This window comes from Stomoxys calcitrans, chromosome 4 (assembly GCF_963082655.1).
Source record: "Stomoxys calcitrans chromosome 4, idStoCalc2.1, whole genome shotgun sequence".
Classification (NCBI taxonomy): Eukaryota; Metazoa; Arthropoda; class Insecta; order Diptera; family Muscidae; genus Stomoxys; species Stomoxys calcitrans.
This window is the reverse complement of record NC_081555.1, coordinates 50,876,212-50,900,458: the sequence shown is the minus strand read 5'-3', so window position 1 is coordinate 50,900,458 and position 24,247 is coordinate 50,876,212. Positions and strand designations below refer to the sequence as shown.

General features: G+C 39.3%; 1 protein-coding gene across 2 annotated transcripts in view; it reads left to right on the top strand.

Moving 5' to 3' along the window:
- LOC106080866 (regucalcin) overlaps nt 1–24,052 on the top strand; it is a 48,122-nt gene extending 24,070 nt beyond the window's left edge. Inside the window, exons 1-4 of one of the 2 annotated variants that reach the window (XM_013242467.2) lie at nt 3,387–3,496; nt 22,862–23,450; nt 23,514–23,652; nt 23,714–24,052. In XM_013242467.2, coding sequence (XP_013097921.1) covers nt 22,862–23,450; nt 23,514–23,652; nt 23,714–23,906 — 921 coding nt within the window. In that variant the 5' untranslated portion in view covers nt 3,387–3,496 and the 3' untranslated portion in view covers nt 23,907–24,052. Of the gene's footprint in view, nt 1–3,386; nt 3,497–22,861; nt 23,451–23,513; nt 23,653–23,713 lie in introns of those variants that run through there. The other variant, XM_059366302.1, reaches the window with a different exon arrangement.
- The last annotated feature ends 195 nt before the right edge of the window (nt 24,053–24,247 follow it).

Genomic DNA, 24,247 nt, shown 5'->3' with positions numbered 1-24,247 from the left:
GTGCGAATCGGTTCAAAACCTGATGTATCTCCCATATAATCCGATCTCCTGTAATATCTTCTGAGCCTTAGAGAGCACAATTCTTATTCGATTGGCCTGAAATTTTGTATTATGATGTTTTCTATGACATTTAACAGATGTGCCAAGTATGACTGTAATCGGTTCAAACCTAGTATATCTCCCATATCTCCCGATTATACTTTTTTAGTTTCTAGAGAGCGTAATTCCTATCCGATTTGTATGAAATTTTGCAGAGCGATTTTTTATTTGATCTCTAACATAGTTACCATATATAATCTGAGTCGCTGTATAACCTGATCTACATACATATACAGATTTTCCCATGAGCATTCCATTAAGGAATAGGGGATACATTCATCATATCAAAGAGTGATATGATGAATGTCCGAATGGCGCACCGCTTACCGACACCATTTGTTAGAGAAGTTTTAACATGCCTGGATACCATGCAAATGTTGCCAGCATTTGTTCACGTCGGTATTTGGAATCAGGCGTTCGGCATCATAGGCGGACATGCTAACCTCTGTGCCACGGTGGCCTCCTATTACTCCGATATAGCTCCCATATAAATAGATTTTTTTTGAGCCTCTAGAGGGTGTAATTCTTATCCGATTAGACTGAAATTTTGCACAGTGACCTTTCCTATGACTTTTAACATACGTGCCACATAATGAGGTGTCCCGATTTTACTTCTTGAGGTCCTATAAGGAGAAATTCTTATCCGATTTGGTTGCAATTTTACACAATGGCATCTACTAAAGTCTCCAATATCCAAGCCAAGTCGGGTCCGAATCGGTTCATAACCTGATATAGCTCTAATAGCACAGCATTTCTTATCCTTATTTAAGAGATGCCGGGCAAAGAACTTGAGAAATGCAATCCATGGTGGGTGGAGGGTATATAAGAACACTTCTACTTGTTATACCCTCCACCATAGGATGGGGGTATACTAATTTCGTCATCCTGTTTGTAACACCTCGAAATAAGTGTCTATTCTTGATCGTCATGTCAATTTTAAGTCGATCTAGCCATGTCCGTACGTCTGTCCGTCCGTCCGTCTGTCTGTCGAAAGCACGCTAACTTTCAAAGGAATAAAGCTAGGCGTTTGAAATTTTTTCACAAATACTTATTATTAGTGTAGGTCGGTTGGAATCGTAAATGGGCCAAATCGGTCCATGTTTTGATATAGCTGTCATATGAACCGATCTTGGGTCTTGACTTCTTGAGCATCTAGAGGGCACAATTTTTATCCTGAATTGGCAGAAATTTTGTACAACGGCTTCTCCCATGAACTTCAACATCCTTGCCCAATATGGTCTGAAATGATCTAAAGCATAATACAGCTCCCATATAAACCATCTCCCGATTTTGCTTCTTGAGCCCCTACAAGGCGCAATTATTTTGTATTTTGCACGTGGTGTTTTGGTATCACTTCCAACAACTGTGCTAAGCATAGTTTAAATCGGTTCATAACCTGATATAGCTGCCATATAAACCAATCTGGGGTCTTGATTTCTTGGGCGCCTTAAGGACGCTATCCGATTTGACTGAAGTTTGGCACGCAGTGTTTTGGTACCACTTCCAAAAAGTGTGCTAAGTTAGATTCAAATCGGTTCATAATCTGGTATAGCTGTCATATAAACCGATCTTGGATTTTGACTTCTTGAGCATCTAGAGAGCGCAATTCATATACGATTTGGCAGAAATTTTGTACAACGGTTTCTCCCATGACCTTCACCATACATGTCCAATATGGTCTGAAACGATCCATAGCTTGATACAGCTCCCATATAAACCGTCCACTACATTCCGTAATAGGATTATTCATAGTCCTCCGCAGCCGAATTGTAAGGGTGATATTACGAGATACAACGTTTTTGGAGACTCATATGCCCTTTACGTGTTCTGTTATTCTGATATGTCTGTTGTATAGTCGCCAACTATAAAACATATTGAATAAATATGACGAATCAACATTTGGAAGCGTAAATTCTAAGGATCCCAAAGTCGACTTTCGACTTTTTGTATAAAAAAGTCGAAGTCGACTTTCAATGATTACATTCGAAAAGTCGATGTCATATGTTTGGCTTTGTTAATTTTGCTGCTAAGTTGCTAGGTAAGAATTGTTTCCAATTTTTCTGAGATGCATTTGGAATTTAGAATTTAGTAAAAAAATTAACCTTATTGTCTTTTAGATAGCGGGGTGGTTTAATATAAAAATGCGCCAATATTGCATCTAAAACTTTTATGTTTCCTTTTTATGAAAACACAGGGAATGCTTATATCTTGATGACAAAAGTTTACGAAAACTTGTAGGAAATAGAAGTATCTTACTTAGAAAACTATGCAAATTTTTGACAAAACAACAACTTTTTGCAAGAGTCGACTTTTTACAAAAATAAGTCTAATAGTTGAAAATCGGCTTTTGTTATTTTGATAAACGTCGAAAAGTGTAAAAGTCGACTGTTTGTCTCAACTTGGGATCCCTAGTACATTCTTCTTAGGTGCACATTTGTATACTTCACACCCTAGGATGACATGTTAATTTCGTCCTATCGTTTGAAACACATATATATAATTACTTCGAACTGTCTCTCGAATTCATTTGAGCGTGCAAGACATGAATCAATAATATTCTCAATTTGTATCCAATTTGATTGAATTTTGAATGGAAAATACTTTTATGCCTTCCAACACTCAAACCATAAATATGTCAATAAACAGATATATAACCCATATATTCCCGATTTCATTCTTTAGGTCCTAGAGTCCTTAATCATTTCCACTTTAGATTTATTTTAAATAACTTAGATTTAGCCTGAGTTAATTTGTGATACAATCCATGATAATGGGTACACTCAAAAAATGTCTCCCATGTCCATGTTTTACAACTTTCTAAGAAGATATTTACTTTGTTGAATGATTTTTTACTTGATATTAAGACATTTTTATCTTAAATGGTAGTTTAATAGATCCTGAACATTGCCTACTATCCGATATTTTAATGAAAGTTAACATAGCGTGAAAGGTTAGGAAATTGAAATACACGTGCGCAGATATTTTTGTTAATATGATTGTACAAAATACAATGTTGAAAACTTAGGCTAAGAAAAATTTTGAATATTTCAAACCTCATTAATCACAAATGGTTTTATGAAAATATCAACATTGTTGTTGTATTTTTTGGCTTATCAATAAAATATTGTATTTTTTAAATCGAAGAATCGTTGTTGCTGGCCCTACTTATGATTTGATTTAAGTTGTACTGCCATAACGAAAAAGAAATACATACAGTGTACTGATATCAAATTCCGCCAGACGCTTGGCAGCCTGGTTTACTGCTAGACTCATATCTTCCCCTATAAAAGATCTTTTAGCATTAAGCATTTGCATCAGTTGACATTCTCGTCGCTAAGTGGTGGTTTATACAAATTTGTGACTGGACCTCGATTTTTCTTGAAGATTTCAAAAAAAGGTATAGAGATTTAAAAAAAATTACAAAGTGTCTTAAAATCATAAATATGAAATTTGAAGTGATATTATTAAAATTATTTGATCAATAAATAAGTGAAAATCCAAAAATTGATATTTAAGAACATTTCAATGTGTCTACGCATTAGAAGGGGTATTTATACTGAAATCCGCTATAAAAGGAGAAAATAACTCTGAAAATATGTTATAAAGTGAATTAATAAAAGGATAAATTATGTCAGGCTTATAAAGTGAACTTGGAACTTCTACTCCATAATTAAAAAATGTCATGAAAAGGCAGTAAAGTTTATTTTAAATTTATTTTAAATTTGTTTGCCTGCCAGGACGAGCCTCATTTCATTTCAGGATGTGTTCATTTCTCTTTTGAGATGGACCTAATTCAAAACCCTAAAACTTACTTACGAAAATGCAGCAGTAAATTTCAGATTAATTTCAGTTATAGTTTTTTTCTAGTTTAAGGTAGGAGCACAAATTAGTGACATTACAAAACATTTTTTTCATGAATTGGGACTTTACAAACTTTTCAAACTTTCCTTAATTCACATCATTTTTTATGTAAGAATCACATTTCTCTCTCTATTGATCTGAAACCTCATAAACGATATATATTCAGGACCTTCTAAGCCGATTTAATATATAGCTGCGTTACAAAAGAAATTACTTTTAAGAGCATATTTTCAGCATAGAAGACATACCTTTTTGATAGATCTTACCGAAATCGCGATCTTAGAAACCAGCCAAACACAAAGCAAACACATTTTCTCTGCCTTACTTTAACATGTAAAAAGCCGTTAAGTTACCCACCACCTCGGGTTAATATGTAAACCACCTTTCGTAATAATCCGGTGAAAAATGCATAGTTTATGCCAATATGGTCCGATTTGGACCAAATTCGATACGGATATTGAGTGGTCTAATAACAACAAGAGTCCACCGTAGCGCAGAGGTTTGCATGTCGGTCTATGACGCTGAACGCCTGGGTTCGAATTCTGGCATGAACATTTGAAACATTTTCAGCGGTGGTTTTCCCCTCCTAATGCTGGCAACATTTGTGAGGTACTATGCCATGTAAAACTTCTCTCCAAAGAGGTGTCGCACTGCGGCACGCCATTCGGACTCGGCTATAAAAAGGAGGTCTCTTATCATTGAATCGGACCGCACTCATTGATATTTGAGAAGTTTGCCCCAGTTGCTTAATGGAATGTTCATGGGCAAATTTGCATTTGCAATAAGTACAAGTCACTGTTCAATTTTGTAGAACACAATATTGGTCCTTTTGGTAGCCATACCCAAATATAGAATGATCTGAACCATATACGACACGGATGTCGTAAAGCCTAACATAAGTCACTATGTGATTCAAAATTTCAGCAAAATCGGATTATAAATGTGCCTTTTATGGGGTCAAGACTTTAAATCGAGAGATCGGTATATATGACAGCTATATCCAAATCTGAACCGATCTGGGCCAAATTGGAGAGTGCTATCTCGATTTAAGGTTTTGGGACCATAAAAGGCGCATTTATTGTCCAATGTTGACGAAATTTGGGACAGTGAGTTAAGTTAGGCCCCTCGACATCTTTCTGCAATATGACACAGATCGTTCCAGATTTGGATATAGCTGCCATATAGACCTATTTCTCGATATGAGGTTTCAGACCTATGAAGGCCGCATTAATTGTCCGATTTCATCGAAATTTGAGACAGTGAGTTGGGTTAGGTTCTTCGACAATTTTCTGCAATTTGGCCCAGATCGGCCCAGATTTGGGTATAGCTGCCATATAGACCGATCGCTCGATTTAAGGCTTTCAAGAATATACTTTGCGGGGTACCAGATAAATATTTCCAGGTGATACTATGGAGGTGGGTACAAAAAGGGGTTTTCAAATAACAAACAACAACCAACAAAGAACAAAAGAAAATCATAATAACAACATCCAACAGCTGGAGATAAAAACAAAGTATAAAACGTTGCACACAAGTGTTATTGTTGTACTCTTTATCTAGGGACAGCTAGGAACAAATGATGTTGTGTACGTAGCCCAAAAATGGATAAAATGTTGGCACAGGCAGTTTAAGGAAGTTTCATGAATGCGATAATTGCTAACATGCAAACGGAGATATGTATGTGCCAGTAGCAATGCATGATAGTCCAAGAAAACAGTAAATGTGGGCAATGGTAAATTTAAGGAAGTTTCATGACTGAGACATTGACCAGTAGGCCAATGGAAATGTGTCTCAGTGGATGTCTACAAATGAAAATTTGCCCATGAACATTCCATTAAGGAACAGGGGCAATTACATTCCATATTAATTTTTCATATGAAATAGGAATAAGTAGTATTGACAGTCATGGGTACCTTAAATTAGCTTAGGTTGAAAAGAGGGTGCGGATATTAATCCACCTTAAGCCACTATGAGCATACACATAAGCCAGTAATCGGCTTATTGTACGCTCTAAATACTGAAAAGGAACCTCGAAAAAGAAAAACTAAGTTAGGAATTCTGCGCTACTTACAAAATCTTTAATTGTTTTCCATACCAAGCTCCTAAGTTGGTTCATGTCTGGTATTGTATCACCTAAGTGCCGGTGCCTTTTGGCCGCGAAAGCCGGTCAATGACATAGGAAATGCTCCAACTTATCTTCATCTTCCCCGCACCAATTTTGCAAAAGTGAGCTCGTAGTACTATATGTCGCGTTATGATACCGAAAGCTATACTGACTTCCTTCTTACTTCCATTAAGTAATAGCCTCGTTTTCTCACACTCCGGATCTCCCCATTGGATTTTGCCGTCCTACCGACCGTTTCGCTTTTCCTCAATGTTCGTCGACCACGCCCTTAAAGGCTTCGGATTAACCAAGTTTATCGGCGGATGTCCTCTGGTTTTCACTGCCAAATCGTCTGCTCTTTTGTTTCCCCTTGCTCCGCTATGACCCGGGATCCAAACGATGCGGACGGTGCTATCCTCATAGAAGTCATTAATCTCCTTCTTACACTGTAAGACTGTTCGTGATCACGCGAGGACGTCGAGTAAAAAATCACAAGCAGTTGAAAACAGATCTCAGTCCATGGCTTCTCAATCTAGACCCCCAGGCCCTCAAGCTTTGATTCATTTGTATAGCATGATCTCCCAGATGGCAATACCAACACACACACACACTCGACCTCAAGTGTCATCTCAGGTATCCCATAGTAAATCTCTTCTAATCCATCTGAGTTTCCTATTGTCGCCGCGATTATACCAAATGCAAATTTTGCCCATGAACATTCCACTAAGGAACAGGAGCAAACATCTCACATATCAATGAGTGCATTCCGAGTCAAGTTTAAGCTCAATGATAAGGGGCCTCCTGTTTATTGCTGAGTCCGAACGGCATGCCGCAGTGCGACACCTCTTTCGAGAGAAGTTTTACATGGCATAGTACCTCACATATGTTGCCAGCATTAGGAGGGGAAAACCAACCATGGTCTCGCCAGGATTCGAACCCAGGCGTTCAGCGTCATAGGCGGACATGCTGCGCTACGGTGGCCTCCCGCCTCGATTATAACGCCATGGTATAACCTGCTCCTATCCTCTATTCATTCTCCAATCGTCTGAAGTCTCATATGACTACTTTAAAAGAGCGATAAAATTGATGAGCGACTTTAGCCCATCCACTTTTGGTCAATTGCTTCTGTCCTGGAACATAAGTTGACTCGTTTTTTTTTTCATTTGAGTGCTTAAAAACTCAAATATTGTTTAAAATTCAAAATCTCTTCTGAAACAAATATTACAGAAACTCAAAATTTTTATTAATACCGATAACATAGCTACCATCAAAACTACACCCAAAAAAAATTTGTTTGCTGACAGATTTGTCTGCAGATTTTAAACTGAACATTTTTAAACTTCGAAGGACAAGTTAAAATTTTTTGATTGTCTTAACGATAGCAAAGGCATTTCTGTATATTAATGAACATTTCTGTCAATTTTAAATGTTAATTTTTATACCCACCACCACAGGATGGGGAGTATACTAATTTAGTCATTCCGTTTGTAACACCTTATAATATTCGTCTAAGACCCCATAAAGAATATATATTATTGATCGACATGACATTTTATGTCGATCTAGTCATGTCAGCCCGTCTGTCTGTCGAAAGCACGCTAATTTTCGAAGGAACTTGACTCCACTTGAAGTTTTGCAAGAATACTTCTTATTAGTGTAGTTCGGTTGGGATTGTAAATGGGCCATATCGGTCCATATTTTGATATAGCTGTTATATAAACCTATCTGGAATCTCGACTTCTTGAGCCACTAGAAGGCGCAATTATTATCCAATTTAGCTGAAATTGAACAACGAGTTCTCCCATAACCTCCAACCTACGTGCGGTCAAAATCGGTCAATAGCCTGATACAGCTCCCATATAAACCGATCTCCCAATTTTACTTCTTGAGCCTCTAGAAGGCGCAATTCCTTTCCGATTTGGCTGAAGTTTGGCATGACGTGTTTTGTTATGACTTCCAACAACTGTACTAAGTATGGTTCAAATCGTTCCATAACCTGATATAGCTATCATGTAAACCGATTTGGGATCTTGACTTCTTTAACCTCTAGAGGGCGCAATTATAATCCGATTTGGTTTTGTATAACGGTTTCTTCTATGACCTTCAACATACGTGTCAAATATGGTCTGAATCGGTCTATAGCCTGAAACAGCACAACACATATACCGGGAAAAGAACTCGACAAATTTCATATTTGAAGTAGTTAAACAATTATTGAATTGTACAAAATTTACTACGTAAATTTGAGGCTACAAACAACATTTGAAAACAGCAGAAAATGTTTGATGTCTTAGCAGAAAATTTCTTTTGTTACAGCAAACATTCTTGCTATTTTTATGAACCAATTTCTTTGAGTGTACATTCCCTAATAATGGCATTTACTACAATGGACAATTTCAATACTTCTAAAAGTGTAAGAAATAAGACTGAATTATGACAATATATATCTTTTGGGCTGATTTAGATAAACCTGATCCCGTTTTTAATTTATTTAATTTTTTTTGACACTCGGTTAAAACTTCATCCTTGTAGAATTTTTGTTGAGATAATTTCGAAGACTAAGCACCTGATTTGGGACAAAAATCAAACGCCATTAGCTTCATTTGCATTAGTTAAGCCATCAACTTGACTCTCTTTGTGAGCGCTGTATCAGTGGTTAAGCTTAACCTCAGTGCGTCACAATTTGCAAAGCCCTTTCGAAAATTAATCTCAGCCAACACATAATGCCAACTTTAGTTGACGCGGTTTTTGTTGTTTTGGTTTGGTTCAATGGCTTCTTGCCAAAGTAGTTCTCTCCACACAACTCATTACGGCGAGGTTCGGAAATAAAACTTTACAGCGTTTCTAAGTAAAAGGTCAGTTGACGTACGCGAATCGAACGGTGCTAAGGTGCGTCCGTGGGTCGGTCGGTCTCAATTGGTGGCGCTAAACTTAAATCTAAAGGTGCTTTCAGAGGCTACATTCACAAGTCGGTTGTTCAATTATTACTTTATTTGTGTTTAATTGTTGAAACTCGTTAACGTTGTTAAGAAATGTTATACAATCATTCTTTTTTACCTTTTATGGTGCTATGCTTTGCCAGTTTGGTGTACGCGAAGCCTGAAAATCGTTCGGTAAAGTAATTCTTAATTTAATGTGAATCATTAGAGACCTCGTACAATGTGATTGTTAAATCAAGCTTGGCTAGGTCAAATTTTGTATCTTTGCCTTAATTGGTCTTGCAACTCCCATGGTAGAGTCTGGTAAGGAAAATAAGTTTCAAAGTAAATTCCAAAGGCGAGCTCAGAATATTAACATTAGAAGATTTTCTCTAATAGGACTATGTGAGTATTGTGTACTTTGAAAAGTTGTTCTTCTATGTGTTTATTGGCGTATGATGCGAACCAATCGGTTATGCTAAAATACAAACTTGTGTGTATACGAAAAATGTTTGCGTTTGTTTTAAAACGTTTATGATAAATTATGGTGCATTACTGTTCAAGCTATGACAAAAGTCATAACATGTTATATTTGTTAGCATAGTGTTACCAAATATCAATAAATACGGGTAGCTAACTAGAACTGTTGTCAAGTTTCCACTGGTTTATCTTTCAAACTTGTCAGCTCATTCTATTGTTTACAAGCCACCGAGAGCATTTGCTTCTAAGTCTATTTAAAAAGAAAGTTGTTGAATGTGAAGTTTAAATGAGTGATTGCGTTATATTTGGCTGGAAAACCACAAGCAGCTATTGTTGGCGATCTCAAATACCTCAAAGGCAACAAAGTGCTTGTGTACTCCATCATAAATCATAACAAAAATTGGAAGCGCTGAAGAAAGTCACTGTACGGATTACGGATTACATTCCTGCAGCTTAACTTTTTTTCCGACTCAAAGCATAAGTCAAGGCACAAGCTGGTATAATGGAGAAAATGTGAATGGATTCTGGTATTTAGATTACTTCCACACATTTTCGTCATTCGAATCAATAAATAATTTGTTTACAAACAAATGTGATCATATGAATTTTTTACACTTTGTGGCAGCTTCGCAGCTGGCAGACTCCCACTTTGTGGCAGTAGGAGTCTGCCATCAGACTTACTTAGAGGTTGTAATACCACAGGATGGATCAAAGCTGGAGGACAGATTGGGCCTGGGGGTTTACATTGAGAACCCAGGGACTGAGATCTGTTTTAGACTGCTTCGCCATAATACAGTCCTGAAGGCGGAGATCCGGGCGATAAAGGAATGCGTGAAGTGGTGTGGTGCTAACGCGAGGACGTCGGGTGTGAACATCTTAACCCACAGTAAAATTGCCATAAGAGCAATAACATCCAGGACGGTAAGGTCAAGAATAGTCTTGTATTGTAAGAAGGAGATTAACGCCTTCTCTGAGGATGGCAAAATCCTCATCGTTTGGTTGCCGGGCCATAACGGAGCAAGGGGAAATGAACGGGCAGACGATTTGGCGGTGAAGGCCAGAGAACTGCCGTCGATAAACTTGGTTAAACCGAAGCCTTTCGGGTCAAAGCAGTCCAAGTTAAGGGAGTGGGCGACGAATGCGCATGCAACATTGTGGAACAGCGAAACGGTCGGTAGGATGTCGAAAATCCTATGGGGGGATCCAGATCGTTAGAAGACGAGGCTATTACTGAAAGGATGTAAGAGGGAGGTCAGTATAGCTATTGGTATCATAACGGGGCACATTGGACTACGAGACCACTTATGTAAAATCGGCGCAGCAAGTGATAGCATGTGTAGGGCATGCGGGGAAGGTGATGAGACGTTGGAGCATTTCCTTTGTCATTGCCCCGCTTTCGCGTCTAACAGATGCCGGCACTTAGGTGGAGACACAATACCAGCCATGAACCAACTTATCGGAGTAGTATTGAAAACAATTAAGGATTTTGTAAGTAACACGGAATTCCTAACTTAAAATTTTCTTTTTAGAGGTTACTTTATAGTTTTTAGAGCGCACATAAAGCCGATTACTGGATTCGGTGTATGCCCATAGTGGCATTGGCGGATTAATATCTGCAGAATATTTTCAATCTAACTTAACCTAACCTAATAACACAGGAACAGAAGAAAGAAAATCCCTCCTAGTTCCCAAAACTGAATCATACAGATCGCTTTAAAAAGTCAAAGAACTTGCAAATGATCACATCAGCTTAATCAGACAAGTTCTGAAAAAAGAGAACCAGAAGTGGAACTCCTTCTGACTGCCAGTGCGGGACACACACACAGCACATGTTGTAAAGTCTCTTCTTCCTCGACGACCTCACAACTTCTGCAAAAGACGTTATTGCAACCTTCAGTCTGTTAGCATGTTTTCCGATCAGACACTGACCTGTCATGACGGACACAATGACTGAGACGTCTGTTCTAGCCATCGACAGCAAAGCGGTAGACCTCTTCAAGTCTAGATTTGGCCATATAATTTTGGAATGTTCATAGCCCTCTCTTTGTGACCAACTATCATTAGTTCTTAATCTCGAAAGCCCATCTGCTCTACAATTCTCTGGGATATCTCTGTGGCCCGACGACCGAAGGTGTGAATTTTGAACTTTTCAGCTATCTCGTTGAGAGATCTGCGACAGTTAAGGGCGGTTTTTGAAAAATCTTCTCCAGAGATTTAATGGCTGTCTGAAAATATATTTATGCCAGTCATCATTACAAGGGTTGCCTTTTATATTTCGGGATTAGAGAACTACGAGTAAAAAGGCGTTAAGTTCGATCGGGCCGAACTTGGATGCCTACCACCTCGGGTATATACATATATACCACCTTTTGTCAAAATCCATATACGAAACGGATGTTGAAAAGCCTAACATAAGTAACTGTCTCAAATTTCGGCGACATCGGACAATAAATGCGCCTTTTATGGCCCAAAACCTTAAATCGAGGGATCGGTCTATATGGCAGCTATATCCAAATCTGGATCGATCTGAGCCAAATTGAAGAAGGATTTCGAAGAGCCTAACACAACTCACTGTCCCAAATTTTGGCGACATCGGACAATAAATGCGCCTTTTATGGGCCCAAAACCTTAAATCGAGAGATCGGTCTATATGACAGCTATATCGAAATCTGGATCGATCTGAGCCAAATTGAAGAAGAATGTCGAAGGGCCTAACACAACGCACAGTCCCAAATATCAGCAAAATCGGATTATAAATGTGGCTTTTATGGGCCTAAGACCCTAAATCGGCGGATCAGTCCATTTGGGGGCTATACCAAGATATAGTCCATCTTCGAAGTTAAACTGCTTATGGACAAAAAAAAAAAAAAAAAAGAATCTGTGCAAAGTTTCGGTTCAATATCTCAATTTTTAAAGACTGTAGCGTGATTTCAACAGACAGACGAACGGATCGTCTTAGGCTTTTACGCTGATCAAGAATATATATACTTGATAGGGTCGAAAATGGATATTTCAAGCAGATTGATTGATACTCCCATCCTTCGGTGGTGGGTATAAAAAGTAATATTAATCATCGAAAATCGTTTTATCGTTTTTCAAAATATTCTCCATTAAGATCTACGCACTTTTGCATGAGTTTGATTGAGGTATCTCCAAAACATGCATTCTGAACGCATCAACCGGCACTTCTGGTGTCGAAATACGTTGACCTCTCATTTACGTACGTGAATTAAAAGAAGTCATTCGGTGGCAAGTCAGGACTATACTGCGGATGACTCATCAAATGCATGTTTTGAGTGCTCAAAAATGTAGTTGTTTGAGCCGATGTGTGAGAGCTCGCATTGTCGTGGCGAAGAGTGTTCCGTCTTCGGCAATTGGTTTCGCTGATTACTTGGAAGACAACTGGCAAACAAATGGTTGTGTCCCACATAGAAATGACTGTTCTGTGTTGTTCTAGTGGTACAATTGCGACATGTTGAGTTTTTCCGAAAAAACGGACGATCATTTGCTTTACTTTCGTATGACATAGTATCTTAACCATTCCACCACTTTCTTCATTGCAAGGATCTCCGCGTGATACAAATTGTCCAGTCCCAGTCCTAGTTCTTCAGTGAAGACCCCAAACCGCCTAAGTTACCAAAGACAAAGTTCCCTTAGCCTCACAGCAGTGGTCGCTGTAATTTGTATAGTCACAATGTCCAGAGGCATTACGTGAAGCTTTGAATAAAGTGCTTAGCTTTGAATACAAGCCATCCTTTGAATCCGACTGAGTATTAAACAGTAGGTGTACATTGAAGCGCCGTCCACCAGACTACAACACAATATGGCACTACTGCAACCGCAGTATTTGAAAAAGCACATTTGCCCATGAAAATTCCATTAAGGAACAGGGGTAAACTCTCACATGTCCTATGCTGTCTGATTCAAGTTTAAGCTTAATGATAAGGGGCCTCCTTTTTATAGGGCTGCAGTATATGTCTCTTTTCCAGATACAATAAGATATTCATCCTTATTCCCGTTGTCGAAGCCGGAAGTCGACAGCAGTCGTAATTTATTCGCCTTCGACAGTTTGATAATAGAAAATTATTGTGATAAATAACAAAAAAAAAAAAACAAGTAAAAGCGTTTGGCCGGGCCGAATCTTATATACCCTCCACCATAGATCGCATTTGTTAAGTTCTTTGAATTACATTTTAAAATATACACGAGATATATGAAGGTATTGACCGATATCGATTACACTTGTCATGCTGTACAAGTCATAAAAAAATGTCACGTCGAAAATTTCCGGCAAATTGAATAATAATTGCGCCCTCAAGAGGCTCAGAAAGTCATATTGGGAGATCGTTTTATATGGCAGCTATATCAGGTAAATAACCGATTTCGATCATAGTTGGCACAGTTGTTGTATTTGGACTGATTTAGACCATACTTAGCACAGTGGTTAAAAGTCATACCAAAACAAAAAAATGGAAAATTTCAACCAAATTGAATAACAATTGCGCCCTCTAGAGGCTCAAGAAGTCTAATCGGAAGATCGGTTTATATGGCAGCTTTATCGGGACATGGACTGATTTAAACCATTCTTGACCGAATTGATGGAAGTCATACCAAAAACATATGCGTAAGATTTCAGATAAATCGGAAAAGAATTGCGCCCTCTAAAAGCTCAAGAAGTCTATAGGGAGATCGGTTTATATGGTAGCTAGATCAGGTTATGGACCGATTCGCACCATACTAAGCACAGTTGTTGGAAGTCGCTTCATGCAAAATCTTAGCCAAATCGGTAAGAATCGCGCACTCTAGAAGCTCAAGAAGTCAAGACCCAAGATCAGTTTATATGGTAGCTATATCAAAAATTGGACCGATTTGGCCCATTTGCAATCTGACCAACACTGAGAAAAAGTATTTGTGCAAAATTTAAAGCGCCTAGCTTTATTCCTTAGTTAGTTGGCGTGCTTTTGACAGACGGATGCGCGATTTAGTTAAGAATGCAATTAACTTTTATATCGATCGTTTCGTTAAATTTGATACCAAAAAAGTAAGCGAATTTTCGTCTTCGACAAGCATAATACCATTTTGTAAAATTTCGACATTTGACTACGCCATCGCCAGCCTGAATATGGGGGACTGTTAAAGGCTATATTACAAAGTGGAAGAGACAGTACACTTCCTTCAGGTGTTTATTTAGATCCACAGATCCTAATGCATCTTTTAGTAAGTAAGTTATTAATAAAATTTCTTGCGATAGAATGATGGCTAGAAACTCCAGTTTATTCGTGATTGACGTCGGTTTTGCATTATTGAAAGCATCTTCAATGACAATGTCGCTCTATCCTCAGCGATGTGTAATGTGTCCATGGCTTTGAAATAGAACCACAATATATTATGGTCTCTGGAAAAGAGAGGTTGCGTATGCAGATGACGGGGTTAAAGTGTTTAGGGAAAAGTCTCCCGGCATTCTTAGGGAAATACTTTAGGAAGATCTACGTACAAAGGCAAAGTGGGCGGCCGAATGTGGTCGAGGCATTAATCAATCTCAAAGTAGTTATTTTAGCTGGAGATAGAAATTATTCCGGTGCTACCTGTTTCATTGGTAGGAAAAAATGTTCCATTTACAGGAAACACAAAAAACATGGGTATTTTGCTGCTGCCACTACTGCCGTGAGGATTAGGGAGTTTTTCTTTGTACTGAAACTTTATGGTCCTTGACCTCATATAACTGTAAACTTAACAATTGCAATCCATGGTGGAGGGTTTACTAAATTCGACCAGAACGAACTTAACGCTCTTTGCTTGTTTAATTTCAAATGTTTGTTACATTTCCTCCAACCCAAGACATGCTTATGGTGTTTTAGTCATTTTCGTAATCACAACTTCTCTCCATGGCAGGTTGGGAACCAGTTCAATTCATTGCAAAAATAATTTAATTGTTAATCAATATTTATGAGGCACTGTAAAATACGTCACGCATTTATTCGGTCACTGATTCATAAATTCTTTTTTGTGCTCCGTCTAGACTAAAAATAAAAAATACTCGAGAACAGGAATAAATAATCGCAATTAATAAATGGTTTATAAATATGGACACTTACCTGGTTGGAAAATCAAAAGTGCTCTTAGAACGACATATGAATGTGTTGCATTCTGAAAATTAGTTGTGTCTCAGCAAATTTCGAACAAAAAATCTTGAAATAATTTAATTCTACTAAAAGAGAAACAGCGAAGAAAATGTCATGTATTCTGTATGGCATATATTTGACGGGAGGAAATGCATTATACAATAGTTATTTAAAAAATTGGTGCAATTTAAAAGATTTATAAATGGAAGCCATGTGACCTATCTCAATCTCACGATAGGTCACATGGTCCTCCATCTAATGGAGGACCAATGATTGAGATAATCCAGACAAACCTCCACCAGAATGCGACAGCTACTCACGCTCTGATGGAGAAAATGAGTAAGGGAGGATTCATATTGCCTTAACTCAGGAGCCATGGACGACCCGGAACAAAGTTTCTGCACCGAACCATATCAACTACCAATTATTCTATGCTAACAATGGTACTCGGCCGAGGACCTGCGCTATTTTCTTCTTTCTTATATATAACAAGTACAAGCGTGCTAAGTTCGGCCGGGCCGAATCTTACATACCCTCCACCATGAATCGCATTTGCCGAGTTCTTCTCCCAGCATCTCTTCTTAGGCAAAAAAGGATATAAAAAAAGATTTGCTCTGTTATTATTATATTATTACATGTTGAAGACCTGTGTAAAATGTCAGCCAATTCGAATAAGAATTGCGCCCTTTGGGGGCTCAAGAAGTAAAATAGAGAGATCGATTTATATGGGATCTGTATCGGGCTATAGACTGATTCAGATCATAATAAACACGTATGTTGGTCATGAGAGGATCCGTAGTACATAATTTCAGGCAAATTGGATAATAATTGCGACCTCTAGAGGCTCAAGAAGTCAAGACCCAAGATCGGTTTATATGTCAGCTATATCAGGTTATGGACCGATTTGAACCATACTTGGCACATTTATTGGATATCATAACAAAACACGTCGTGCAAAATTTCATTCCAATCGGATAAGAATTGCGCACTCTAGAGGCTCAAGAAGTCAAGACCCAAGATCGGTTGATATGGCAGCTATATCAGGTTTTGGACCGATTTGAACTATACTTGGCACAGCTATTGGAAGTCATAACAAAACACGTCGTGCAAAATTTCATTCCAATCGGATAAGAATTGCGCACTCTAAAGGCTCAAGAAGCCAAGACCCAACATCGGTTGATATGGCAGCTATATCAGGTTTTGGACCGATTTGAACTATACTTAGCACAGTTATTGGATATCATAACAAAACACGTCGTGCAAAATTTCATTTCAATCGGATAAGAATTGCGCACTCTAGAGGCTCAAGAAGTCAAGACCCAAGATCGGTTGATATGGCAGCTATATCAGGCTTTGGACCGATTTGAACTATACTTAGCACAGTTATTGGAAGTCATAACAAAACACGTCGTGTAAAATTTCATTCCAATCGGATAAGAATTGCGCACTCTAGAGGCTCAAGAAGCCAAGACCCAACATCGGTTGATATGGCAGCTATATCAGGTTTTGGACCGATTTGAACTATACTTAGCACAGTTATTGGAAGTCATAACAAAACACGTCGTGCAAAATTTAATTCCAATCGGATAAGAATTGCGCACTCTAGAGGCTCAAGAAGCCAAGACCCAACATCGGTTGATATGGCAGCTATATCAGGTTTTGGACCGATTTGAACTATACTTAGCACAGTTATTGGATATCATAACAAAACACGTCGTGCAAAATTTCAATCCAATCGGATAAGAATTGCGCACTCTAGAGGCTCAAGAAGTCAAGACCCAAGATCGGTTTATATGGCAGCTATATCAAAAGATAGACCGATTTGAACCATACTTGGCAAAATTGTTGAATATCATAACAAAACACGTCGTGCAAAATTTCATTTCAATCGGATAAGAATTGCGCACTCTAGAGGCTCAAGAAGTCAAGACCCAAGATCGGTTGATATGGCAGCTATATCAGGTTTTGGACCGATTTGAACCATACTTGGCACAGTTATTGGAAGTCATAACAAAACACGTCGTGCAAAATGTCATTCCAATCGGATAAGAATTGCGCACTCTAGAGGCTCAAGAAGTTAAGACCCAAGATCGGTTGGTATGGCAGCTATATCAGGTTTTGGACCGATTTGAACTATACTTAGCACAGTTATTGGATATCATAACAAAACACGTCGTGCAAAATTTCAATCCAATCGGATAAGAATTGCGCACTCTAGAGGCTCAAGAAGTCAAGACCCAAGATCGGCTTATATGGCAGCTATATCAAAACATGGACCGATATGACCCATTTACAATACGAACTGACCTACACTAATAAGAAGTATTTGTGCAAAATTTCAAGCGGCTAGCTTTACTCCTTCGGAAGTTAGCGTGCTTTCGACAGACAGACGGACGGACGGACATGTCTAGATCGACATAAAATGTCGCGTCGATCAAGAATATATATACTTTATGGGGTCTCAGACGAATATTTCGAGTAGTTACAAACAGAATGACGAAATTAGTATACCCCCCATCTTATGGTGGAGGGTATAAAAATGAGTTTGTGTTTGTTTGTTCCGTATAGACTCAAAAAACGGCTGATCCGATTATATTGAAATTTTCACAGATTGTGTAGTTGGTCTGGAAGGAAATATAGGCTATATAATTTTTTTGAAATCGGAAGGGAGCGCCCTTACCCCAAAAGTACCACCCAAAAAAAAAAGTGTACCGATCAGGACAATATGGGATTCAAAAGAAAGATATTCAAGAGTTAAATAGGTTCATTGGACGAGCATGACAATATGGGATAGATTACGAATATTGTCGGGAAGATGATATATGCTTTATAATTTGTTGATATCGGAAGGGGGCGGACCTTCCCCGTAACCCCTAAAATACCACTCAAAATCACAATTGGACCGAAAAAGACTATATGGAAATGAAAGGTATTGAAGAATAGAATACGAATATGGTATTAAAAATTGGGTCCAAGTACCCATGAAGTCGTCCTAACCCCAAAATGTGTAAAAGCAGACAAATTGATCGTCCCATATCAACAGGGGGCACAAATGAAAGGTATTCGGGAGTAGATTACGAATGTGGCATACAAAATCAGATCGAAGTGTAGGGGGTCACCCCAGCCCCCAAAAACCCCCCAAATGGGCATATGACCCATCATGACTATATGAGACTTCGTGTGTTTGTTTGATCCGTAAAATCAGAAAAGGAAACATAGGTCATATAATTTTTAGGTATCGGATGGTGGCTGACCCTCCCCTTTACACCAAAAACGCCACCCAAAACCAAATATTGGAGACTAGAAAATGAATATCGTATTTAATTTTGGGTCCAAGTACCCAACGGGCCACCCAACCCCAAAACTCCTCTAAACAGATATATTCGACGTTCCTATCAATATGGGACTCAAATGAATAGTAACCGGCAGTAGATTAAAAATAAGGCATACAAAATTACGTCCATGTAATGGGAGGTCGCCCCACCCCCAAATACCCCCAAATGGGCATATCCGCTGACAATGGCTATATGGGATTCAAATGAAAGATATTTAGGAGTAGATTAAAAATGTGACATTAAAATTTGCGTTCAAGTCAAGGTGGCGCTTTTCCTCCTAAAAATACGTCGAATAGGTTAATTGACCCATTATGGTAATATGGGACTCAAATCAAATGTATTTGAAAGTAGAAAACGAATTTGATATCGAATTTTGGGGGTACGCCCTAAATCACCCCTTAAACTGAACTTTGTTTCCGACTATAGCAATATGGAGCTCAAAATCAACGGTATTTGGGTGTAAAGTACGAATTTGATATCTATTTTCAGGGCTAAGTTCCTGTGGCTATCCAGCCCACATTTGAGTCGAGATGTCTCCCTAAAAAGCACTTCTCATTACCCTAATTTCTAAAATACCAGATCTCGGAGATTGGTAAAGCGATTCGTTCGAAATAGCATTACCAATCTCCGACAATATAGAGCCATGTGTTTGGGAAGCCGGCCCATCTCAAAATACCTCCCGATTATGTAAAAGCTATTTGGGTTGGAAATTTATTGATATTCGGGACAAAAACCCTGGGGTCCTCCCCACCCTCAAACACAAATTATTTATCGAACATGCCATTATGGGACTCATATGAAATGTTTCTGAAAGTAGAGCACGAATCTTATATTTACTTTAATGGCCAAGTGACCACCCCCGAAATACCCCCTAAACCCGAAATATTTACCAATACGGTAATATGGGACGCACAAAAAAAAAATTGTCCAGGAACCGAGCAGGGGCAAACTTCTTACACAATAATGATTGCTTTCCGATTCAAGTTGAGTTAATCAAGGATAAGAGACCTTTTTTTATAGCCGAGTCTGAACGGAGTGCCGTAGTGCGACACTTCTTAGGGGAGAATTTTTAACATGACCATGCATGGCATGGTACCTCGCAAATGTAGCCAGCATTTAGAGGGGATAACCATCGCTTTAAATTTTGTCCGAAGTTGCGCCAGGATTCAAACGCAGGCATTCAGTCATAGGCGGACATAGGCTGCTGTATCACGATATCCACATTCAGGGCGAAGTGTCCTCACCCTAAAAGGATATTAGAGGGTTAAAGAAGGCGCAGCGGAGCAGGCCCTTCAAACTAATTTGTTATTAAAATCTAAAATATATATTCTCCCCGGATATATTCTCTCGTTGGACGTAACTATGAAGAGAAAGGGAGGCGGTGGAGCATACCTGGCATCACTTGATCTGCCTTTCGATTCTCCGAGCTACAGCGGTTGGTGAGGAAAGTAAAACAGACAGGAAATGAGGTACAAATAAGGTGTGATGCAAAGCTCACCACATTTCACGGGGTAGTACCAAGATTAATAAGCGGGGCAAAGCGCTGGCAGAATTTTTGAATAAAAATGACTTATTAGGAAAAAACGGTTCCCTTGTTGATAGGATTAGGGATGAGGTTTAAGATGTTCGGAAAATCTAATCGACGAGATTCATGATTGGAGGGTCTCCATGGAATACTGCTTCTCTAAATAGCACGGCCAGCGCCAAATCCTATAAGTTTCCGTAATAAGATGAAACCCAACGGGCCAAAATTCGGAAGACTACTCAGAAGAAGACTTGGGCAAGATAATTTAGATTGTCCAAGCATAGAAGACATTGACGAAAATGTCAACAGGATTGCGACTGCACTGGTGGGGTTTTTCGATGATAGTTGTCCTCTTCGGCAAAGGAAATCACCCCAAGAGAAACCCTCTTTTCCAATGTTACGAATCTCCCCGATCATTCGTAACTTTGGGAAAGAGGTCCGCAGACATTACAACAAAGCACGTCGTAAAAAAGCGGATGTTTACTGGTATGTTTATTACACACGACTCCAGGAGTACAATAGGATTACCCGGGCGGCGAAACATGCCTCTTGGAAGCTTTTTCGCAATCAGGTCGATTAGTAGACGACATGGGAGTGAGAGCAGAAGCAACGGAGAACATGTTAAGGATTTTGATGAAAACCCATTTTCATAGAATACGACGGAACTCACGGAGACACCGGAATCTTGGAATAATGAGGATGATCAAAGGCTTATCATAAAGGAATTTAGGGTCAAGGAAGTCTCGAGGAGCTTCAAACCATTTAAGTCACCCGGACCTCATGGAATATTTCCGGCGTTACTACGGAAGGAGGTCGATTATCTTGCCAATATTTTCACAGCGTGTTTTGGACTTGCATATGCTTCGAAAGCCTGGCAGGAGGCAAGGGTGGTATTTATACCCAAGCCCGGCAAGGCAAGTTATACAACACCAAAGGCCTACAGACCTATCAGCCATACGTCCTTTCTACTCAAAACCATGGAACGCATTGTGGACATATCATGGTGTGCATGATAGAACATCCAGCGAACTGCTTAAATACAAACAGCATGCATATGTCAAGGTAAGGTAGGTGCAGACTGCGCTGCACGAGGTTGTGCGTAAAATAGAAGAATTCTTCGATGCCAAGACGTACATTGCCGGTTTGTATTGACATCGAGAGGCGTTTCACAATGTGCGGACCGACACACTGATCCAATCCTTAGACCAGTACTGGATAAGGAACAGGTGGACAAATTGCGGGTCCCATGATATAAATATAAGGGAGAAAGTGACACCGGACACTTCACAAGGGGCATTTTATCGCCACTACTTTGGGCGACCACCATAAATAACCCATTACTGATGCTGACTGATGTTATAATACTTCTTACGGGTATGGATCCGAACCGGCTATGCAGAAAGGCCGAAAAGTTCTTGCATATGGCATATGACTGTGCTTAATCCAGGGGTCTCAATGTTAACCCAGAGAAGACTGAAATATGCCTGTTCATGAGTAAGACGAAGGTGTGCAAATTTAACGCACCACGTTTCCTCAGTAAAACGATTTCGATATCGGCTCACAGATATTGGGTACTATGTATACGGACATTAGGCACTAAATGGGGACTGACTTGGTTAATCCGAAGCCTTTCGGGTCGACTCAGTCCGATTTAAGGACGTGGGCGACAAATGCTGTGTGTGCATGTAACACTGTGGAACAGCGAAACAGTCGATAGGACGGTGAAAACCCTGTGGGGTGCTCCGGATCCGGAAATAAGAAGGAGGTCAGTATAGCTTTCGGTATCATAACGGGACACATAGCTCGTAGCTTACTTATGGAAAATCGGTGCGGCAAGTGATAGCATGTGTAGGGTATGTGGGGAAAATGATGAGACGTTGGAACATTACCTATGTCATTGCCCGGCTTTCGCGGCTAAAAGACATCGGTACTTAGGTGGGATACAACACCAGATATGAACCAACTTAAGAGAGTGTTATGGAAAACAATAAGGGATGTTGTAAGTAACACGGAATTCCTAACTTAAAATTTTCTTTTTCGAAGTTACTTTTTAGGTTTTAAAGCTCACAACGAGCCGATTAATGGGCGGATTAATATCCGGGCCTTCTTTTCAACCTAACCTAAACCCATTCATAATTGTTCTTCCTGAAAGTCTTCGTTCTTCTCTTCTTCTGTGTCTAAAACATTTTGTACTGCTCAGAGCAATAGATTTAAAGTTGTGGATTACTCATTTTTTGCCGTTTGGACAACTCTGCGACGGCAGATGAGGCAGTGCTTGCAATATTACTGTTACTGGAAGAAGAAGCCATAGCTAGAAAAACATTTGGATCGCTATGCTGGATGATTTACCCATTTTACTCTACGTTTGTGTGTTGTTCAAATTCTTATCATTTTATTGAACTGCTTTATATTTGCAGATGTCGTACAAAATCGAAGCATTGCCAAATTCCTACGCCGAATTGGGTGAAGGTCCTCATTGGGATGTGGCCACACAGAGCTTGTACTATGTGGATATTCCTTATGGCAAAATCAACCGCTACGACTACAATGAGAACAAAGTCTACAAGGCTCAAATTGAGAATGAAACTTTGGCTGGATTCATTGTTCCCGTCGAGGGTGCCACCGATCAGTTTGTTGTAGGAGCTGGACGTCGTGTTCTTGTAATCACCTGGGATGGTGTCGCTCCCACTGCCACAGTCACCAAGACTCTATTTGAGGTCCAACAGGGCGATGATCGTTTCAATGACAATCGCTTCAACGATGGCAAATGTGATCCCAAAGGACGTTTGTTTGCTGGCACCATGAAATATGTGGGCGATGAATTTGAACATCGCTATGGTGAGTTGTACAAATACGAGAAGGGCGGCAAAGTTGAGGTTGTCAAGAGCGATGTGGGTATTTCCAACGGTTTGGCCTGGAATGAGAAAACCAAGAAATTCTACTACATTGATACCACCGATTATGAGGTCAAGGAATACGACTACGACTTTGCCCTGGGCAAAGCTAGTAAGTAGACTTGTGTGCGATTGAAGTTGGTATTGTTTACAAAATTTCGCCTACATTTTACAGGCAATCCCAAGGTTGTGTTCAATCTACGCAAGACGAGTCCCAAGGATCATTTGTTGCCCGATGGCATGACCATTGATGCCGATGGCAATATTTATGTTGCCACCTTCAATGGACATACCATTTACAAGGTGAACCCCTCGTAAGTGATTTGAGTCCTTAGCTTTGGATTGGTCCTTTTAAATATTCCTTTTTAATTTCAGCACTGGAAAAGTTTTATTGGAAATTAAGTTCCCTTGCAAACAAATCACTTCTGCCGCTTTTGGTGGTCCCAACTTGGACATTCTCTATGTTACCACCTCGTCGCGCAATAATGAGCCCGAACCCGCTGGTACAACATACAAGGTCACTGGCTTGGGAGCCAAAGGTCTGCCTATGGCTAAAGTACAGCTTTAAATGCATAAGAAACTCAACACGTAGATAAGTTTGGTACGCACACACATACAAAAAATACAATATACGATTTACAACATATCGTTTAAGGTCCAAATGCAGGAATACAATTTTATTTTCGCAATAAACAAAAAATGTTATCATAGAAACATCTTAAAATGCTTACATATATTGAAGGTGGGACTAGCAACCGATCCATGAGCGGCGAAAGTTACTGATTCTAATTAAGTTCGTAAAATACGAGGCCGGTCCCAAAAGTAGCCATCCCAACAAAGAAAACACAACAAATTTTAAAAGAAATTTATTTTTTTTTATACCTTCCACTATAGGATGGGGGTATACTA